This window comes from Lytechinus pictus, chromosome 17 (genome assembly GCF_037042905.1).
Source record: "Lytechinus pictus isolate F3 Inbred chromosome 17, Lp3.0, whole genome shotgun sequence".
NCBI lineage: Eukaryota > Metazoa > Echinodermata > Echinoidea > Temnopleuroida > Toxopneustidae > Lytechinus > Lytechinus pictus.
Window position 1 is genome coordinate 16,668,130 of NC_087261.1, and position 20,658 is coordinate 16,688,787.

At 38.6% G+C, this 20,658-nt stretch overlaps 1 protein-coding gene across 2 annotated transcripts in view; it reads right to left on the bottom strand.

Moving 5' to 3' along the window:
* The window catches only part of LOC129280216 (probable ATP-dependent RNA helicase DDX60), a 119,873-nt gene that overhangs the window by 65,342 nt on the left and 33,873 nt on the right, over positions 1-20,658 (bottom strand). For both annotated transcript variants that reach the window (XM_064111740.1, XM_064111739.1), the window contains 8 exons: positions 20,096-20,211; positions 15,114-15,401; positions 12,875-13,065; positions 10,953-11,004; positions 9,406-9,597; positions 7,042-7,289; positions 5,128-5,292; positions 2,066-2,215 (listed from right to left, as the gene is read on the bottom strand). In XM_064111740.1, coding sequence (XP_063967810.1) covers positions 2,066-2,215; positions 5,128-5,292; positions 7,042-7,289; positions 9,406-9,597; positions 10,953-11,004; positions 12,875-13,065; positions 15,114-15,401; positions 20,096-20,211 — 1,402 coding nt within the window. The remainder of the gene's footprint in view (positions 1-2,065; positions 2,216-5,127; positions 5,293-7,041; positions 7,290-9,405; positions 9,598-10,952; positions 11,005-12,874; positions 13,066-15,113; positions 15,402-20,095; positions 20,212-20,658) is intronic.

Sequence of the window (20,658 nt, forward strand, 5' to 3'; positions counted from 1 at the left end):
GACAATCAACCGACTCACAAAAGAACAAGTTGAAGACAAGTTTGAGAACAAACAAGGACGACGCTCCTACCTGTCCCATAGCCTAAGCTGTGGAGAGGAAATAAAATCAATTCAATTCAAGACGAGGCAAAGGAGCAAGTCAAGAATTATAAAGAATTAAAAAGGATTATAAAGAAAAAGGGAGCGTCGTATCAGTGCCTGCGGCACGCAGGGAAGCGCGGAGCTTTACGGGGAAGGGAAGCGGAAGCAACTCGTCTGTGAGAAAACGAAACTGACAGTTCGGAACTCACAAGTTTATTTAAAGAAAAACGTGAATAATAACACGAAAGCTCCGTGCAGTAGAGATATGAATGAAATCAATCTAAAGCCGAAAGGCAAAGGATTGAAATAGGTTGTAAATACATAGATAAATATGTTAACAACGGACACTTTAAAAAGCAAAGTGGGAGTGTACTTAGCTAACGTCTGATCGCGGCGGCAGGCGAAAGTAAAAGAGGAAATGGACGCCTCTTTGCTTGATGATCTTGGGATGGTGCGTGCGTAGGGAGATGCTGCGCGCGCGCAGGAAAAATTGTGTACTTTTATTCGGCGTGCAAGTTAATCGTAATGAACTAGCAAATCAAATGAGTATATCCCAGTTATTGACAGTAAATATAACGTTTTGTCGTGTATGGGATCGGTAATACATGTATATAAAGGGAAGCTTAAATGAACATAAATGATGAACTCTGAAGAAAGTTATTTGCAGTTCAAAATCACAGGGTATTTAATAATCAATAATCAATAATGCACGTCTAAATCTTGAAGTCAGTCAGTCTATATGGATGAGTGTGGGTCTAGTATTATCTCTCCCTCTAATAATCAAGAAATCTTATTAGTTTTGGGGCTGTAATAATTTAAGGTGGGAGGGATCTAAACTTGCTCTGATTGGTCTACAGGTAACTGTCTATCTAGTATAAGGGGTGTGGTGATCCTCTTTGCACTGACTGGGGCTGGTAGTGTGAGTCATACTTCTTAGAACTTGTGTTCCTTGAAGTTAGCTGAGGTCACTGAGGGTTGGTCTTTTATGGTCAGGGTTTAGGAGTTAAATGGTATTGGGGGTTTGGGAATTCTTAGATGACATTGGGGGAGTTTGTTAACAGTGAAGGTGACTGACTGAAAGGGTAACAGGAACATACTACATAACAGTATCAATTACCCTTCCAAACTTTACACGGCGTCATGTCATATTGTAAAGCATGCACCTGTCTAGCTGTGTACCTTTACACTGCTCGTATCAATGGAGAAAACAAGAGAGCCATTTCGATACAACATCAGTACAAATGTGAATATTAAATATTATTCAGACATACATGTACATGTATTCGAGCATTTCCCTCTACGTCCCTGTGCGCCTGTGTGCATCTTAAAGGGTACGTTTCACTTTGTGAGCAGCTGATTTAAAAGATTCTCAAACTGAGATGTAACATGTGTATGAGTGCCTGTATTTGTGCTCAAAACCCCTGAAAAAGACCACAATGTAGGATGACAAACTCTGATTTAGATACAAGTAGCAATTTATTAGCCTGGTTTTAATTGAGAGCCATCTGTAAGATGGATGCAGCTTATGACCAGTTTTCTTCAATTCAAAAAGTCTGTTGGGTTTGATGATTGCCTTCTGCTGTGTGTCTCTCCAATGCACACATTATTATTAGCTGCGCTGTACATGTACATTCAGTGTACCTTGTACACGCTGTACATGTATGTAGGTCATGCATGCAGTGTTCATCTAGAGTTAATGTGTTGGGGTGCACAGATTCGCTGTATACACATAGTCATTGAAACCAACCCCCAATTATTTTCAAACATCTCTTTTGGGATGGTATTTCTACACTTTGAGCCTAATGTTTAGCCCATGCATTTTCAAGAACCAAAATGAGAATTTTTTAAATCAGAACAAAGTGAAATCATCCCTTTAAGTACTTAACCCCATCTAGAAGCTTTTCCCAGTACTGTATTTCCAACCTGAATTTCCTGGCAAATTGCCAACCCTGGACAAAACGATTCATGAACACTTCCCGATTACCTTGGTGGGAGAGACGTAGACGACGATTCCATCATCACTTTGTCTCAGTACCTTCTCCATACAGTAATATGATGCATAGGTTTTTCCTGATGAGGTTGGCGCTACGATCAGAGCAGATGCGTTCCTGTCTACGACGTCAAGAAGTTCACGCTAAAACATAAAGGGGAAAGAGCATCCATCTTTATGAATTAAAAAAAGAGCATTTTATAGAAAGCATCTGTGGTTGATAGGGCAAGCATTGTATTGTTAGCTTACCAAACCCCCCCTTTACATTTTTCACAATAAATCCGCCGCGCGAAATTTTTCAACTGTGCCGCTCGCTGACTTTTTACTTTCAAATCTCGCGCAACTTTTGAGACCAAATTTGCGATGCCCGGCTAAGCGGTTATGAAATTATGCAACATTATGTAAGTGCATGTCAGACCCAAAACTGCTCAAAAACGTGAATTCATGTACAAATCCAATGCAAATTGTATATTTAGTGAACATTCATAAATGTATCATTATTTCAACTTTTACTGATTAAACTTAATTGATTTTGTCTTGTTTATGACCAGAATTAAGTCTGCAACAATTTCCATCGAAAAAACAATACAAGGCAAACGCCAAGCGTTGTCTCGCCTGCATATTGCAGTCATGAAGAGACTGCATGTCAAAACTACATGTACATGTATGCTATATGACTTAGATGGACCTCTGTTACGAGTTTGGCGATCCCACCTCGAAGCTATAGAAAGTTATTGTGTGTACAACACAGCAGTGCCAGTCATGGAAAGTTCATTGACCTTTGACCTTAATCAAATTCAACTCACATTCGAACTTGACCTGCACCTTCAAGAGATGGACCTCTTGTTTGAATTTGGCAATCCTACCTCGAAGATATAAAAAGTTATTATGTGTACAACAAAGCACAGTGCCAGTCATTGAAAGTTCATTGACCTTTGACCTTAATCAAAATCAACTCACATTTGAACTTGACCTGCACCTTCAAAAGCTGGACCTCTTGTATGAATTTGGCAATCCTAACTCGAAGATATAGAAAGTTATTGTGTGTACAGCACAGCACAGAGCCAGTCATGGAAAGTTCATTGACCTTTGACCTTATTCAAATTCGGCTCACATTTGAACTTGGCCTGCACCTTCAAGAGATGGACCTCTGTTATGAATTTGGCGATCTCACCTCGAAGCTATAGAAAGTTATTGTGTGTACAACACAGCACAGTGCCAGTCATGGAAAGTTCATTGACCTTTGACCTTATTCAAATTCGACTCATATTCAAACTTGACCTGTGCCTTCAGGAGATGGACCTCTGGTATGAATTTGGTGATCCCACCTCGAAGATATAGAAAGTTATTACATGTATGTGTACAACACAGCACAGTGCCAGTCATGGAAAGTTCATTGACCTTTGACCTTATTCCAATTCAACTCATATTCAAACTTGACCTCTGCCTTCAGGAGATGGACCTCTGGTATGAATTTGGTGATCCCACCTCGAAGATATAGAAAGTTATTATGTGTACAACACAGCACAGTGCCAGTCATGGAAAGTTCATTGACCTTTGACCTTATTCCAATTTGACTCATATTCGAACTTGACCTGTGCCTTCAGGAGATGGACCTCTGGTATGAATTTGGTGATCCCACCTCGAAGCTATAGAAAGTTATTGGGTGTACAAAGTTATTATGTGTACAACACAGCACAGTGCCAGTCATGGAAAGTTCATTGACCTTTGACCTTTGACCTTATTCCAATTTGACTAATATTCAAACTTGACCTGTGCCTTCAGGAGATGGACCTCTGTTATGAATTTGGTGATCCCACCTCGAAGCTATAGAAAGTTATTGGGTGTACAAAGTTATTATGTGTACAACACAGCACAGTGCCAGTCATGGAAAGTTCATTGACCTTTGACCTTTGACCTTATTCCAATTTGACTCATATTCGAACTTGACCTGTGCCTTCAGGAGATGGACCTCTGGTATGAATTTGGTGATCCCACCTCGAAGCTATAGAAAGTTATTGGGTGTACAACACAATTGTTGACGACAACGACGACGCCGACGCCGGAAATAGTGATACCTTTGTCTCGCTCCGCTACGCAGGCGAGACAAAAAACTAAGTCGAAAAACAAAGAAATACATAAGAAAAAAATTGCGATACCAAATTTTTTTATAAGTACATTTCATCAGGAATCGCACTCGCGCGATTGAAGGCCGAGATTTCGGGGGGGGGGGGCGGAATCAGCTTCCCCCAAATGAAACCTATTGTGTATGCCTATTCGCCATTAATTTGAAGTTTATTTTGATCCTAGTTCGAGTCGCACTCGTCTGTTCGTTGCACAATGAATTCATGGATGGAATTTATCGTCATCAATTGCGCATGCGCATTGTGCTCTAATCAAACCAGATGGAAACTGATCTGAAAGGAAAATTATGACGCAATCAACGTAATATAAATCTTGCTTTCATTAACAATATTTCTTATCATGACCATAGAACATTATTTAATCGTAATATTTCAACAATAATTTGCAAATGATAATCATTAATTTGAATTTAGAGCTTGATGTGAAACTAGATGTGAAACACAATGTTGGCCCGAATGAGTGGAATATTTCTGGTATTCCATGAAAGAAAGCCATCCAATATATTTATTATCATCTATCCCAACCCTAGCAATCGAAAAGAGGGAGAAATTTGATTACACAAGTCATATCACTTATCACATAATCGAATTTGGTCGTTGACATGCGACTTGCATACAGTTCATTATGACGTTATATTGTCGTTGTGCTCTTATGCTGCTCACCGCATTGCTTTTATTGTTGTACGTGTTGTGTATTTCACGCATTCGCGCATGCGTACTATACTGTTGAATATGCTCTCATATTCAATAGCAAATTTTGTACAGGAGCCTATGGTATATTCGTCGGATTTCAATCCTTTATAGGGATATGCTCTGATAGTACTGCACGGGCAATTGATGTAGACCAAAATACGCGTTTTTAATGCATCGCTAAAACACTTTACATAAATGATAATAAATTTAATTTCATACCTGCCAGGTGTCTGGGATGAAGTGTGGAACTCTTAGATCCTTATCAGTGCGTTCATCTCGTTTCATCCACTGACCCACAAACTGGAGTTGAAATCGTGTGCACGTCATCCCTATTGCACATTCATCTTGGCCTGGTAGTTTACCAAACACTGTTTTAGTCGGTTTCTGTCATGAAATACATGTAAGGATCAAAGACTTATAATTCATGCGTTCCTTTATACACTTGCGACCATGTTCATTACTACTTTAGAGACATTATTCATAATCGTGATATGCGCTATACAAGAACTGTTTATTATTATTATTACTTTTAAAGTACAAGCATGGGCCGCAGGAGAGAATCAAAGAATTAAAGATTATTATTTGACAGTTCTACAAGGAATTGCAAGCAGATGGAAGAATGAGGATTAACCAGTCATACAATTGAGATTCCAAGAGTATTGTGGTACATGTATAATGATGAGGTTTGTAATCACATTGAAATAGAAACACAACGCACAACTCAACAAGTGGAGCGCCTCCCGATCTGGCAGTCACACCTGCATTACGCGAATCAATATAGCAGCAGTGCTGGCTTTGAAAACTGCTATAAAATAATCATTCATATAATGATACAATACTATGTTCACGGACCCTAAATGACATTTGACCTTGATCATGTGACCTAAGGTCATGATGGCCCCCCCTCGACGCGTCGTGCGATATTTCTGAAATGCAAAAAGTTAGAGCTGCAAAATGTATGACTTTTTTCTTTGAAGTCTCACACAACTTTTGAGGCCAACTTCACGACATACAGGTATAGCATCGCGACGTCACGTGACTTTTTACGAGACAATGTCATGCCAAAAATGCCTCATTTTTATACTTTGTGTACAAAGTCTATGGGAGACGAAATTCATAAAAGGGTGATTATTTTTTGTTTCATCGGTCTGCTTAATTAATTTAGGGTTTAATTTAGTTGTTAAATGATCTGTAATAACTTCCATTGAAAAAAATAATAATAAAAGATGAAAAAACAAAGAAAAACATAAGAAATTCTAAAAAGAAATGCATGTACATTAGGAAAAAATTGGCTTTTGCAATTTTTCTTGTGGAAACCTTTAAATTAGATTACAAAGATGAGATCTGCAAAAAAGAAGACAATTTGAAGTGAAATTGGGTGTTAAATATGCAAATAATATTTTTCATGAAATTAAATATGCATATTTTATTCATTTTTCATAATAAATAAAAAATAATAATTTTCAGAATTTTTTTTTAAATACTATCTTGTAGTTTATGTGGGAATGTGCGTGCCAAATTTCGGCGCGATTGCGCGAACGGCGGTCGAGATTAGATAGATCTTAGATTAAATAGATCTCAAATGGCAGTCCTTTTAGGGTTAAGTTTCATTTTTTTGCTACTATCATTCATTTTGCTTCTTGTTATAGACCTACAGGTATCAATATTCCTTGTATTTTATATAAAAATGAAATAACTAAAAATTGTTGGTAATTTAACGAGTAGAAAGTAATGTAGATACATTTCCTAGTTTGAGCTGCGTGGTCAAAGCCTACATGTACATGCTCCGTTCTAGTCAGACCTACGGAACCGACACCAAACTGACTGATGATATGTTATTGGTAATAACATATTGCTTTAGTCTCTTTGTCGGTTTATCTGGTGGTAATGTAGAATCCCTTTATAGGAGCTATATACGCTTTCTGCCATTCCCCAATGCTCTTGAAGAAATAATCCCTTTTGCAGCTCATACTGGAAGCTTAATGAGAATGAACTTAAAACTATAGATTGTTGCCATTTTGAGGAGTAAATACAGATTTTTTCTTCACCTTATAAAAACTGTGTACTGTACCTGTATGAGTTACCAAGTAGTCAAGGACTGTATCTTAGGAATACAAAAGAAACTTTCCTTACCTTGTAAGCAGCAGCTTTGCTTTCTGCCGTCCCCTGTAAGCCCTCGATGTACTCAGCAAAGGGTGTGAACCCGAGGCCTCTCATGTATGCTCCTATCAGATGGAAATGTTTCTTGCTCAACTTTTCCTTTAGCTTCAAGATTTCCTGACAGCAGATGAAGAGCATTATGGGATAGTACATGGGATCTTTCTCCGATACTTCACTGAACGTAGAGGATTGGATGTCTGTGGTGTTCCTTGCAGCTTTCACTGTTGAAACAACAGAAATTCATCAAATATCAAAGCCATGATGTCATAAAAACTCTTTGGTTGTGAGCACTTTCATACAATATATCAGCAGTGAGAATGGGTCCATGAAGATTCAATATGAGGCAGTACACATGGAACAGGATGTAATTGGCCCACTTTAAATCAGTGTAAATTGGCCTGATCAAAGGCAAACACACAATTTTAAACAGTACATATAATTTGCATAATCAATTATTTAAACATATGCACATGTTTTTTAAAATATTACTATACAGTCTTGAAGTTCAAATCCAAGCTCTACGCAATTTTTTTCTGTGACCACTGCGTGATCAGCGGCCGAGATCTGGAGGGGTAAAAAAAAGACCTGGGCTCCGTAACACAAAGATTAGCGATCAATCGCTATATGGACTGACCAGTAAAGATCAATGTTACCCAAGTATTTGGTTTAAAATACTGACCACGAATCAATCAGTGCGGTTCTTTCATATTTGCAATTCATCGCAAACCTTTATGTTACGGAGCCCTGGTCTGAACTACATGTATACATGTATGTAGCCTAGTTAAATCAGGGTTCAAGCGATACAGAACTGACCCAGGCGCATGTGGCCTCTTATCAACTGAGAGTTATGAAAACTAATCTTATGAATAAACACAAAGATATTGTTACGGAAAATATAGTGCACCAATACCAGTATTCATGTATATAAATGAGCCTATGCATAGAACTGTATTTACATAGGAAAACTCATATGTTTGGAGGAGAAAGGTATTTGTTTTGCCACTTGGTAACATAACCACTGCAGTATGAATTTATTGAGAAGAAAATGAGTGTATTATTATTCAATTGGGCCTAATTAAAAGACTGCACTGCAAAGAATGTTGCATTATGGGGTAGGAATCAGGCCAGAGTGAGATGTTGTAGACTTGAGGTGGTAGGTACATATACATTAATAAAATGCTACACTAAAGGCTGTATGTTTACGCAAACTTGTAAGCTTTGATTAAACGCAGCTGTGGTTTTGCAGAAACAACTTTCAAAAGATCATTCAGATCATTCTAGGGTAAACAAGAGTGTCGCTAGGGCGAGCACATAGTATGCCCGCCTGTAACACGGAAAATGGAGTTAGTGGTCAAGCAAAAAAAAGTGAAAGGTGGCAACTTGACCTTTGATCTTTTGACCTAAAAATCAAAAGGCTTCCTGGGATCCATGCTAGTATCATACAAACCAAATTATATGAGCCTATATAGGGTAAATTAAACTAAAGTCATCGCGTTTACAAGGCCGGGCTTCAGAAGGGTAAGATGAAAGCATGTCATTGTGACCTTGACCTTTTGACCTCAAAATCAATGGGCTTCCTGGGATCCATGCTAGTATTAAAGGAGAATGAAACCCTTGAAACTAGCTGAATCCATATCAAAGAGAAAAATCAAAGAAACATATTGTTGAAAGTTTGAGGAAGATTGAATGAATAATAAGAAAGTTATGAGCATTTGAATATTGAGATCACTAGTGCCATGTAGATCCTCCCATCGGCAATGCGACCAAGATCTGTGATATCACACACGTACAACTCCCTCATTACTTTAGTACTTATTTCACTTATATTCTCACTTTTATCGAGTCTATCACAAGGTTAGGTGTTTTCTTTATGAGATGACAAGTACAGAGGTTTCACAACATTATATCATTGATGAATCGTTTGTCATATGATTAGAATGAGCAAAAAGAGATGTTTTGGGGTATATTTTCAGTGTCCGAATGGGAGAGTTGTACGTGTGTGACATCACAGATCTTGGTCGCATTGCCAATGGGAGGATCTCCATAGCATTAGTGATCTCGACATTCAAATGCTCATAACTCTTTTATTGCTAGTCCTATTTTACTCAAAGTTTTGTTGATCTTATTCTTTGATTTTTCTGCTTTCACAAAAGCTAACTTGCTCCAAGAGTTTCATTCTCCTTTAACATGTAAATACCAAATTATTTGAGCCTAGGTTAAGTCAAACTGAATTTATTGCATTTAAAAGGAAAGTTAACGGACGGACGGACGTACAGATGCACGGACACCGAGCGTGATAAAGGAGCAAATAAATGCACCCGGAAACAGAAAACTTACCGGCTTTTAATGCAATCCAATAGCAGTCCATCTTTGCCAACAGAGCCTCTATGGTCCACTTGTCTGATGCACAGTGACTCACAAAGTCATGTATTATTTTCAGAGCAGATGTAAACTTCTCCTTGAATACTTCTGACTTTATGTTTGTTAGGATATTTGACCACCTTTCAGCAGCTTCAGATTCTGATTTCTCTGCATGGATTGAATATTGGTATGTACTATATTATTTACATGTACACAAGAAGACAAGACTTGCTTGCAATTTGGACTCAAAATCAGTTGGTTGAAGCATGTCAATCAATATTCAGTCTGTTCAGAGCTTGGAAAGATTTTTGTATCAAAAGGATATTTTTTAAATCAAGCACACTTTGATCGGGTACATTTTGATTGAGTAACTTTCTGATTGGGCAGCTTGTTACCTTTAGATTGGGTAGCTCTTGATCGGGTACCTTTTGATCCGACACTGTTTGATCTGGTACCTTTTAATTAGGAATGTTTTGATCAGGTACCTTTTGATTGGGTACCTTTTGATCAGACACCTTTCAATCAGGTACATGTACCTATTGATCCTGGGGGGGGGGGGGCACTCAGTATATAATGCATAGTGGGTATGTGCCGAGGAGGGGACCCCCATTTTTACACTCAAATTTCCGTTCCAAGGCATAGCAATTTTGTCTTATTGAGAAAAAGAACAAAGAAAGCCGCTCCAAAGCATAACATTTTCTTCTTATCGAGAAAAAAGTAGAAATAAATCCGCTCCAAAGCTTCGCATATTTTCCGTTACGACGTTCCAGCCGTATTGATCTGCTACAATGAGCCGCAATTTTGGTGAAAAGCGGCCACAGATATTGTCCGACCATCGCATCTGCGCTAGCGCACCCGGTGCCCGTGCCGCCGGGCTAGCTGCATGCACGTATGCCCGTTCCATCGGGATGCATACGCAATCACAAGCAGGCGACCCGTTCCAAGGACCCCTGTTTTCACAAACATTTGTCGTTCCGAAGCCCATTCCGAGGACCCTCCTTTTTACAATAAGCCCGCTCCAAGGCCCCCGTTTTTTGTTTCGCCCGCGGCACATACCCACTACTTTTTTGGTCGAGTGCCCCCCCGGGCCTATTGATCAGGTACCTTTGATCAGGTTCCAATTGATCAGGTACCTTTTGATCAGGTACCTTTTGATCAGGTACCTATTGATCAGGTACCTTTTGTACCGCTAGATTGGGTATCTTTTGATCAGGTACCTTTTGATCTGGTATCTCTAGATCGGGTACCTTTTGATCAGTTACCTTGTGATAAGGTATTTTTTACTTGGGTACCGCTTGATCGGGTAGCTTTTGAGTACCGCTTGATTGGGGACCTTTCGATCAGGTACCTTCTGATGAGGTACCTTTTGATTGTGTACATTTTGATCAGGCACTTATGACCTTGCACTTTTTGATTGCACACCTTTGACGGGATATCTTTTGATCAGGTACCCGATCGAAAACGATTTTCGAATATAATCACAACATTTCTGAAAAGCTCCCCTGATGCCCTGTTTCTCTCACCTCGATCCTTTTGATCTTTTTCTTGAAGTATCTTCTCTTTCTTTGTCACATTCTGAAAATTGAAAAAAAATGCATGTAATAAAAAAGATGCATGAAATAAACTGTCTCTAACAATGTTTCATAGGTGTAATTGTTCCTCACCAACAAGTTTCGGATCAGGCCAATAGTAAATTTTGTTTGTGTAAAACATTCCATTGCTGTTTGCAGTTATACTTGGCAGATTTCAGTATGCTTATTAAAAGTAACATTGATGATGACAGAAAACACAAAATTTATGTGGATAGCTCATCACAGCAGCATTGGTATTACAATTCTTCTTTTCCTGTTTGCCGCCTGAGTTCATGCTGTGGTTTGGTGCCCATGTCTGCAGGGAATCCACTTTATTTTCATCCCTTTTTATTTAAAGGTAACCTACTCAGAAGTCTGTGGTGCGTCTTTAGTTGCAATCCCACGATAAAGGCACTATGCCTATTTTCATAGCGTCTATCATGTGACATGTCTTCCCGATTGTTTTGTTTATAAAGATCACATACTAGAATTGGTAAAGAATGGCCACTTGCATGAATCACATGTGAAAGATGCAGTTCGAACTTTAGGCAAGGTATCTAACCAGGCTGCAAACATCATTTTTTCCAGTAAATTTGATCTTTTTGCAGCTCTCCTCTTCCGTAGATGCATAATGATACGCAGGGATAATGGCTTCTATTTTGTAGCGTATTCCCCCCCATAATATTTTTTGCGATAATTCTGCCGCAAAAAATAATTTGACCGTGCCAATCACTGACTATTTACTTTCAAGTCTCCCACAACTTTTGTGACCAAATATGTTACGCTCGGATACACAGTTACTAGATAACGTACATTATATGAGTGCATGTCAGACCCAAAATTGCTCAAAAACCTGATTTCATGTACAGAGTCAATACAAAATGCATTTCAAGCTAATATTCATGAATTAGTGATTATTTTTACTTTTATTGACAACGGTCATTTAATTTGATGCTTTTTATGGCTGGAATAATGTCACAAATTTTGATGAAAAACAATTAAGAATAAAAAGAATAGCAAAGAAATGAACACAAAATTCTTCAAAAAAAAACAATTACATGTACATGTACATACATAAGAAATTGATTTGTTTCCAGAACTTATTTTCAAGGACATAATACAAGTGACGAACCATCCCAAAACCATCAATACATGTAAATCGCCAGGGAAGGTTCTCTGATAAAAGCCAAAGTAAAAAACTTAGCTTGTCTGAAGGAGTATTTCTTTATATCCTCAGAAAAAGAAAATAGAGTTGTAAAGTTGAATAGAAAACAAGATACAAGAGTTTCTTTGACAGTTTTTACAGACTTCTTGGAAGTTGCATTGAAATTACACTGCGTGCACATCTCATGCTTGAGTGAACACAAACTTCGAATGTTGTTTTCTGCTTATTTTCTGACACTCTCGCTTTGTTTCCTCTGCATTCAATCAAGTACACTTAAATGAGTTATTGTTGATCAAGTTTGACAAATCACATAAGCTTAAGATGTTCTTGTTAAAACTCAATGAAATTCTCAAAATTCATTTAGGGTGAATTATTGTCGGTTTTGAAAGTCACAATTTCACTAGTGCAATTTAGCTATGCAAACAAAGAGCTTACATATATGTCAATATCTAACTTCATGGAAATTTTTGTTGCACTTATGCAACAAAAAAATGAGAGAGGGAAGAAGAGCCCCCCCCCCCCCCCAACACCTTCAAGCTCGCAAATAAGTACAGGTATAAAATGAATCAGATTTCTATACACTAAATTTTCTGATTTTTACCCAAAGGTGAAAAAGCTATTACATGTAGAGACTTGTGATAGAGAGGTGTATGTACATGTATAAACAAGGTATGATTAGTATAATTTATTATGAAAAGCTGAAGTATACCTGTTTGTTCTTCTGTCCCTGGTGGGCACCCCCACCACCTTTACTCCTGGAGACGTTACCCTTGTCAACGATGATCATCTTCTGGCTTAGACCAGCCTTGCCTTCAACAGACTCTCCATAGTTCTGCATGTAGCGGGCAAATGCTTGTCTGTCCTTTTCTCGTCGTTTCTTTTCATAGTCTGAAAGCTGGGCTGGTTTCAAGATTAAGCATACAAGCCTTATAATTGTTTCCAGGGTTTCACTGTCTCTTAATGTTGTGATTTTTAAGACACTTCATCAAACTTCAGATTTATTCGGTGCCTCAAAATGTTAAAATAGACAAATGACATCTTAGTACATGTACTACCCTTGCACCTGTTCCTCTCAGCAGAGTAATTGAATGAAGATTTTTCAGTTACAGTTATTTTGAATTTCTCGACATCAATATCATATATCTTTCAAGATGTTTCTTTTTTATCCATATGAACAATATCAAATACAACATACATTAAATTCAGGATTTCTTGTAACAAGACCTCTTTAATATTAGCTACGTAATGCATGTCTTCAAGGTCAATGTTATTTTACATTTTGTCACAAGCAATTCTTTTTTATTTTTGCACTAAAGCCAAATTCTAAAATTTGTTTATTTAACATAGAAAATGTTAACAGGAAATTTGATAAATGGTGAAATACTGAAAGTTGTGTTTAGATAAAGAAAATCTAAATTTAAAACGTAATGATAAATTACTAATTTTGGCCTTGTGATGGCAGTATTATCGATTGAGTTGTGTAATAAAAGCCTATGTATTCAATTACTTTAAATAGGAAGGGCTATTATGAATTCAGCTCTTGCAGGTTCCAGGTTCTAGTAACAGGTGGAATAAACACTTAGCATTCCAAGACCTGCCCGAGGTCCATTGATTGTACAGTGCACCTAATTGCTGTGCACAGAGAGTTGGATCACTTCCATTTTGTTACTCTTTGAGAGAGGTTGTGTTCTGAGGAGCAAGGAAGATATGACCCTCAGTTTCAATTAATTTTGGAGTTTTCCTACCCACAATGGTGGTGAGTCTATTTTGAATTTTATCAGTACATGTATATTTCAGCTTCAAAAAGAGAAATATTAGATTCTTCAATCTAAGAGGTAATTTTGGTCTGAATTTCTAATCCAAATCTTGTTGTAATAATTTTATCAATCTGAAGCTTGTTTTCTATTACTCTAATAGGCATAATTGTACATGTACGTTGTGAGTTTTCAACAATTTCCGGCTTTAAAGAATTATAACAAATATATTGCAGTGATGGAATGGTTGTATTTCAGTATTTTTCAGCAGTGAATTTATGTCAATTTTTTAGGATTGATAATTTATGCTGATGAATTGATACTATCTAGATATTCTGTCGTTGCTTATTAAAGAAAAAATAAGAAAAAATAAGAAAGACATGTATTGATCAAATGATTTATAAAAGTAATAATTGAAATGTTACAAAATAGGATTTGCCATTTTAGATAATGGGAATTTATTCAATTTTCAAGGGTCCTTTGGTCAGGGGAGCTGTTACCCATGGACAGCCATTTTATTCTGGGGCTAAATCAATAGAAGCCTTCAGTTTTTGTCAGCCCTGAACCAAGATGAAATATCCTGAGTATTCAACCCAGAGTTCTGATTAAGTTCTTCTCGACGTCATGCGACAGGTCGAAAGCGGCTAGACTTCGGTGACGCCATTCTTTGACAGACTTCGTGGATCTCCGATAACCCTCGACACACGTTATTCTACGTCATCGGTATTCAAGGTCATCGGATAACCGCTACTTCAGTCAACTTGTCACCATTTTTTTCATAATTTAATAAACCCGTAATATTGTCCGGACAAATTATTATTTCTCCCATCTATTATCGATTTTTTTTTTAATATTCCAAAACTGACATTCTTAATTGATAAAATCAAATTTTTTTGTTATCCTTTGAAAGTCAATATCATTTATATGTGAACTCATGTTACATTCATTGTTGAAATTTCCCATGGAAATGAATCGCATTTGGAGCGAAATGATATAGTTGTAATAAACAACTTGAAACCGGAATGATTATTGTGCAGTGCAATTACTTATGTGTACTTTGACTACATCATAGCTCTCTTCACTTTAAAAAAGGATGCTTGGGGTACATGTATGTGAGGTTGTTAATGTGGTTTGGGGTGATTGGTGACCAAATCTTTAGGTAAGCAAAAACCCAGGTTCGATCCTGACACATACTTGGTTTACTCCATTTTGCCAGCAGGATAGTCTTAGCCTTTATGTACTGGCATTCCTCCAACGCCTCCAAGAGGGCGTCCACTGAAGCATTGTAACCTTCCTTCCTCCGCCAAGCTCTCAAGACATTTTGATTCTTATCATCATCACTCCTAGCATTGCGCGCAGTTCTGAAGGCGTTGTTGATTTCCACAGTTGTAAGACCAAGCATGGCGAATACTTCACGTAGGTCACTTGCACAAAGTGCCTTAACAGCGTCCGATATCTGCTCATTTGAAATGGATGAAGAGCCTGTGAAAAGAAGAAGAGGTTTACTCAAAGAATATTTTCAATTGGCATCCTGAACTAGCTCTGCACCACATTTCTACACACACAAAAATCATATGGAAAGTCATAAATATATTACTTACAGTTCACTTCAATCAGTGATGTGTTGGTTTGAGAGCAGTGGCGTAATCAAACAAAAAATTCTAGGGGCAAAACGTGTTGTATGCCATTCTCTAAAACAAGGCAAACGCCAAGCGTTGTCTCGCCTGCATATTGCAGTCATGAAGAGACTGCATGTCAAAACTACATGTATGCTATATGACTTAGATGGACCTCTGTAACGAGTTTGGCGATCCCACCTCGAAGTTATAGAAAGTTATTGTGTGTACAACACAGCAGTGCCAGTCATGGAAAGTTCATTGACCTTTGACCTTAATCAAATTCAACTCACATTCGAACTTGACCTGCACCTTCAAGAGATGGACCTCTTGTTTGAATTTGGCAAACCTACCTCGAAGATATAAAAAGTTATTATGTGTACAACAAAGCACAGTGCCAGTCATGGAAAGTTCATTGACCTTTGACCTTAATCAAATTCAACTCACATTTGAACTTGACCTGCACCTTCAAAAGATGGACCTCTTGTATGAATTTGGCAATCCTAACTCCAAGATATAGAAAGTTATTGTGTGTACAGCACAGCACAGTGCCAGTCATGGAAAGTTCATTGACCTTTGACCTTATTCAAATTCGGCTCACATTTTAACTTGGCCTGCACCTTCAAGAGATGGACCTCTTGAATGAATTTGGCGATCTCACCTCGAAGCTATAGAAAGTTATTGTGTATACAACACAGCACAGTGCCAGTCATGGAAAGTTCATTGACCTTTGACCTCATTCAAATCGACTCATATTCGAACTTGACCTGTACCTTCAAGAGATGGACGTCTGTTATGAATTTGGTGATCCCACCTCGAAGATATAGAAAGTTATTATGTGTACAACACAGCACAGTGCCAGTCATGGAAAGTTCATTGACCTTTGACCTTATTCAAATTCGACTCATATTCGAACTTGACCTGTGCCTTCAGGAGATGGACCTCTGGTATGAATTTGGTGATCCCACCTCGAAGATATAGAAAGTTATTATGTGTACAACACAGCACAGTGCCAGTCATGGAAAGTTCATTGACCTTTGACTTCATTCAAATTCGACTCATATTCGAACTTGACCTGTGCCTTCAGGAGATGGACCTCTGTTATGAATTTGGTGATCCCACCTCGAAGCTATAGAAAGTTATTGGGTGTACAAAGTTATTTTGTGTACAATTAACACAGCACAGTGCCAGTCATGGAAAGTTCATTGACCTTTGACCTTATTCCAATTTGACTCATATTCGAACTTGACCTGTGCCTTCGGGAGATGGACCTCTGGTATGAATTTGGTGATCCCACCTCGAAGCTACAGAAAGTTATTGGGTGTAAAACAATTGTTGACGACGACGACGCCGACACCGGAAATAGTGATACCTATGTCTCGCTCCGCTACGCAGGCGAGACAAAAACTAGAGATGCTCGGCGGGTCGCGCGTCCGAGCACATGTATCCCCCGAACCCACTGCGTCATCCGTCATTGCGATATATAGAGCTTACACAGATATTTGACAAATAAATACAAGTGTCATGGCAACAATGACCCTGCCCATATTTTGCCTGTGGGTACGAAATTTGATGACAATAATATGACGTAGCAGCATGACTCTGCAGAACCTAAAATATTGTCCAATATCAACTGTTGGGGAATACAATTATAGAGTAATCTGGATATATTTTATAAACCTATAAACCCTAAGACCCCCCGACAAAAATGATAAGCATCTTCGCTTCACCTTTTAATATTGCTTCTGTGTGCCAACTGTTATGACAAACTGGAAAAAAAGCAGAAGTTACATGTTTTACCAAATTTTCCACAAAAATATGGTTACCATGGCAACCATGTCTCCACCCACTCCAAAATCATTCGGCGGCTTTGCTTTACCATAATGAACCTTCATGACAAATCAGAAGATAATTGGAGAAGAACTCTTGTTACCATGGCAACGATGTCTCCGCCCATACCAAAATCAATAGGCGGCTTTGCCTTAACATAATGGACCTTCATGCCACATTTGAAGATGATCGGAGAAGAAATGCAGCTGGTAGATCGCTCAAAAGGACATCTCTGCTATTTCCACAAAAACTTGTTACCATGGCAACGATGTCTCCGCCCACACCAAAATCTATAGGCAGCTTTGCTATACCACACTTAACCTTCATGCCACATTTGAAGATGATTGAAGAAGAAATGCAGCTGGTAGAGCGCTCACAAGGACATCTCTGCTATTTCCACAAAAACTCTTGTTACCATGGCAACGATGTCTCCGCCCACACCAAAATCGATAGGCTTCTTTGCTTTACCATGATGGACCTTCATGCCACATTTAAAGATGATAGAAGAAGAAATGCAGCTGGTAGAGCGCTTACAAGGACATCTCTACTATTTCCACAAAAACTCGTTACCATGGCAACGATGTCTTCGCCCACACCAAAATCAATAGGGGGCTTCGCTATACCACACTCAACCTTCATGCTACATTTGAAGATGATCGAAGAAAAAATGCAGCTGGTAGAGCACTCACAAGGACATCTCTGCTATTTCCACAAAAACTCTTGTTACCATGGCAACGATGTCTCTGCCCACACCAAAATTGCATGACAAAAACCTCCATTTGAGAACACTATACCCCTGTTTCCCTCTTCATCAATTCTCTTCTCCAAGTACGACAAACCCTAACTGCCCCCAAGCAAGCAGTTTAAGTATCAAAACACCTGTTTCTTGACCTCGGTCTGAAGATAACACAACAGCCCGGCATATACAGTCACAGCAGGGGGCCACACACGATGGGATGCATGCGATGAGCGCGGTCCCTGCAAAGCATGCCGTCATTTTTATTCGCTTACTTTCCTTATTTCGGGGTCGATTTTCTTCGTTCGAAATTGAAAATGGACTAACATTGGATTACTGAATACAATATGCCTTTGAAAACGTGATTAAATATCGAATACAATAATTTCATTCCGAAGGTCCTACTACAGGCAGAGAAGTCTTACGTAATAGCACAGCCGTTGTTTTTCATTTTGTCCTTGGCTCAACGCTCATATACTGGCCTGTGGAGGTGAAATTGAGACAGCGGGGATTACCTGGCCAAGCAGGGTTGATCAGGGCTTGGAAATGATTTTTGGGATTTCCAAACGTAAAATGGGGTATAAAACCGCAGTTTGCAATCTGAACTGCGGTTCATTCTCCAAACGGGGGTTTGACGTAATGGATAGACGGCTTCGCTATACCACACTCAACCTTCATGCCACATTTGAAGATGATCGAAGAAGAAATGCAGCTGGTAGAGCGCTCACAAGGACATCTCTGCTATTTCCACAAAAACTCTTGTTACCATGGCAACGATGTCTCCGCCCACACAAAAATCAAGAGGCTTCTTTGCTATACCATACTCAACCTTCATGCCAAATTTGAAGATGATCGGAGAAGAAATGCAACTGATAGAGCGCTCACAAGGAAATCTCTGCGGCGGACGCGGCGACGCGACGAGGCCAAATCCATAGTATCCTCCGAACTCTGTTCGGGGGATACAATGATATTCTGGTATGGGGAGAGAACAAAGAACAACATGATAAGAGACTAAATGCGTTCTATGAGAAAGTTAGAGAATCTGGCCTGAAACTTAAAGGTCAAGTCCACATCATAAAAATGTTGATTTAAATAAATAGAGAAAAATCAAACGAGCATAACGCTGAAAATTTCATCAAAATCGGATGTAAAATAAGAAAGTTATGATATTCTAAAGTTTCGCTTATTTTTCACAAAACAGTGATATGCACAACTCAGTGACATGCAAATGAGACAGTTGATGATGTCCCTCACTCACTCACTCACACGTACCTCTTTGTGAACCCCCCGGTTAGCCATCATTCTAGAAACCTGGTGTGGGGAACTAGTTTGTACATTATTTAAGTTTATTGCAGTTTTGTTTGTTCATTCCAGTTTTGGTTACAAGTTTATTACTTTTAAGCCAAAGTTCTTTAACCCCTCTCTCATTTACAGGACATTGCTCTTCTCTAAAATAACCCTAATTTACATTCCCCCTTTTCTTCAGTCTCCATCAGCTTAGTACTTGACTTTTATCCTCATTTATCTTTGTTATCCCCATCTCCTCTGTTACCCTCATCCATCCTTCATTCCTTGCACCCCATTCCTTTTGTTATCAAATTCCTTTATCTCTTGGTCCTCTCTTCAGCTATGTTAATTACTCCCCTCCCCTCCTCTCTCTTGGTTGACTGAATCATGAATATTTAATTTGTAAGACTCCTTATGTGTGATTGGTTCTTATCCATGATGATGCGTTACTTTCTTATTGTCATCTTCCAAGTTAATTTGAATATGTATTGAAATCTAGTACATGTACCCTGTGCAAAGAAAGCCTAGAGAAGAAATGAAAAATATACATGTAATACATGAATGCCCTGCCAAGCTAAGGCAGTTGAGCACAGACCTTCAAACCAGCAGCATCTACCTCTTCATCTGTTCTTCTTCTGTGTTGGAAGAACCCACGTATACTTAGAGCTAATAAAATATAAAATATAGCTCCTACACTGGTAACCTACCAAATTTTTCTTCCCGTGTGGTCTCGAAGTGATCTTTGAGAGGTCTTCCAGTATGCCAGTGGTAGTTCTCCACAAATGCCCTGGATCTTGCAGTAACTGATTGCAGGTTGACCTCACTGTCAAAAACAAATTAAAGATTCACAAATGACTTATTGTCAGTAAACACACGCAGAAATTCGGCCTCCATTGGTTAAATAACACACACAAGCATTACAGATAATATAACATATACTAAACTAGAGATGCTCGGTGGGTCGTGCGGCCGAGCACATATATCCTGCGAACCCACCGCGTCATTTGTCATTGCAATATACATGTATAGAGATCACACAGAAATTTGACAAATAAATACAATACACATTTTGCCTGTGGGTACCAAATTTGATGACAATAATATGACGTAGCAGCGTGACTCTGCAGAATACAATTATAGAGTAATCTGGGATATATTTTGTAAACCTAACCCTAAGACCACCACCAAAAATGATAGGCATCTTCGCTTCACCTTCTAATATTGCTTCTGTGTGCCAACTGTTATGACAAACTGGAAAAAAAGCAGAAGT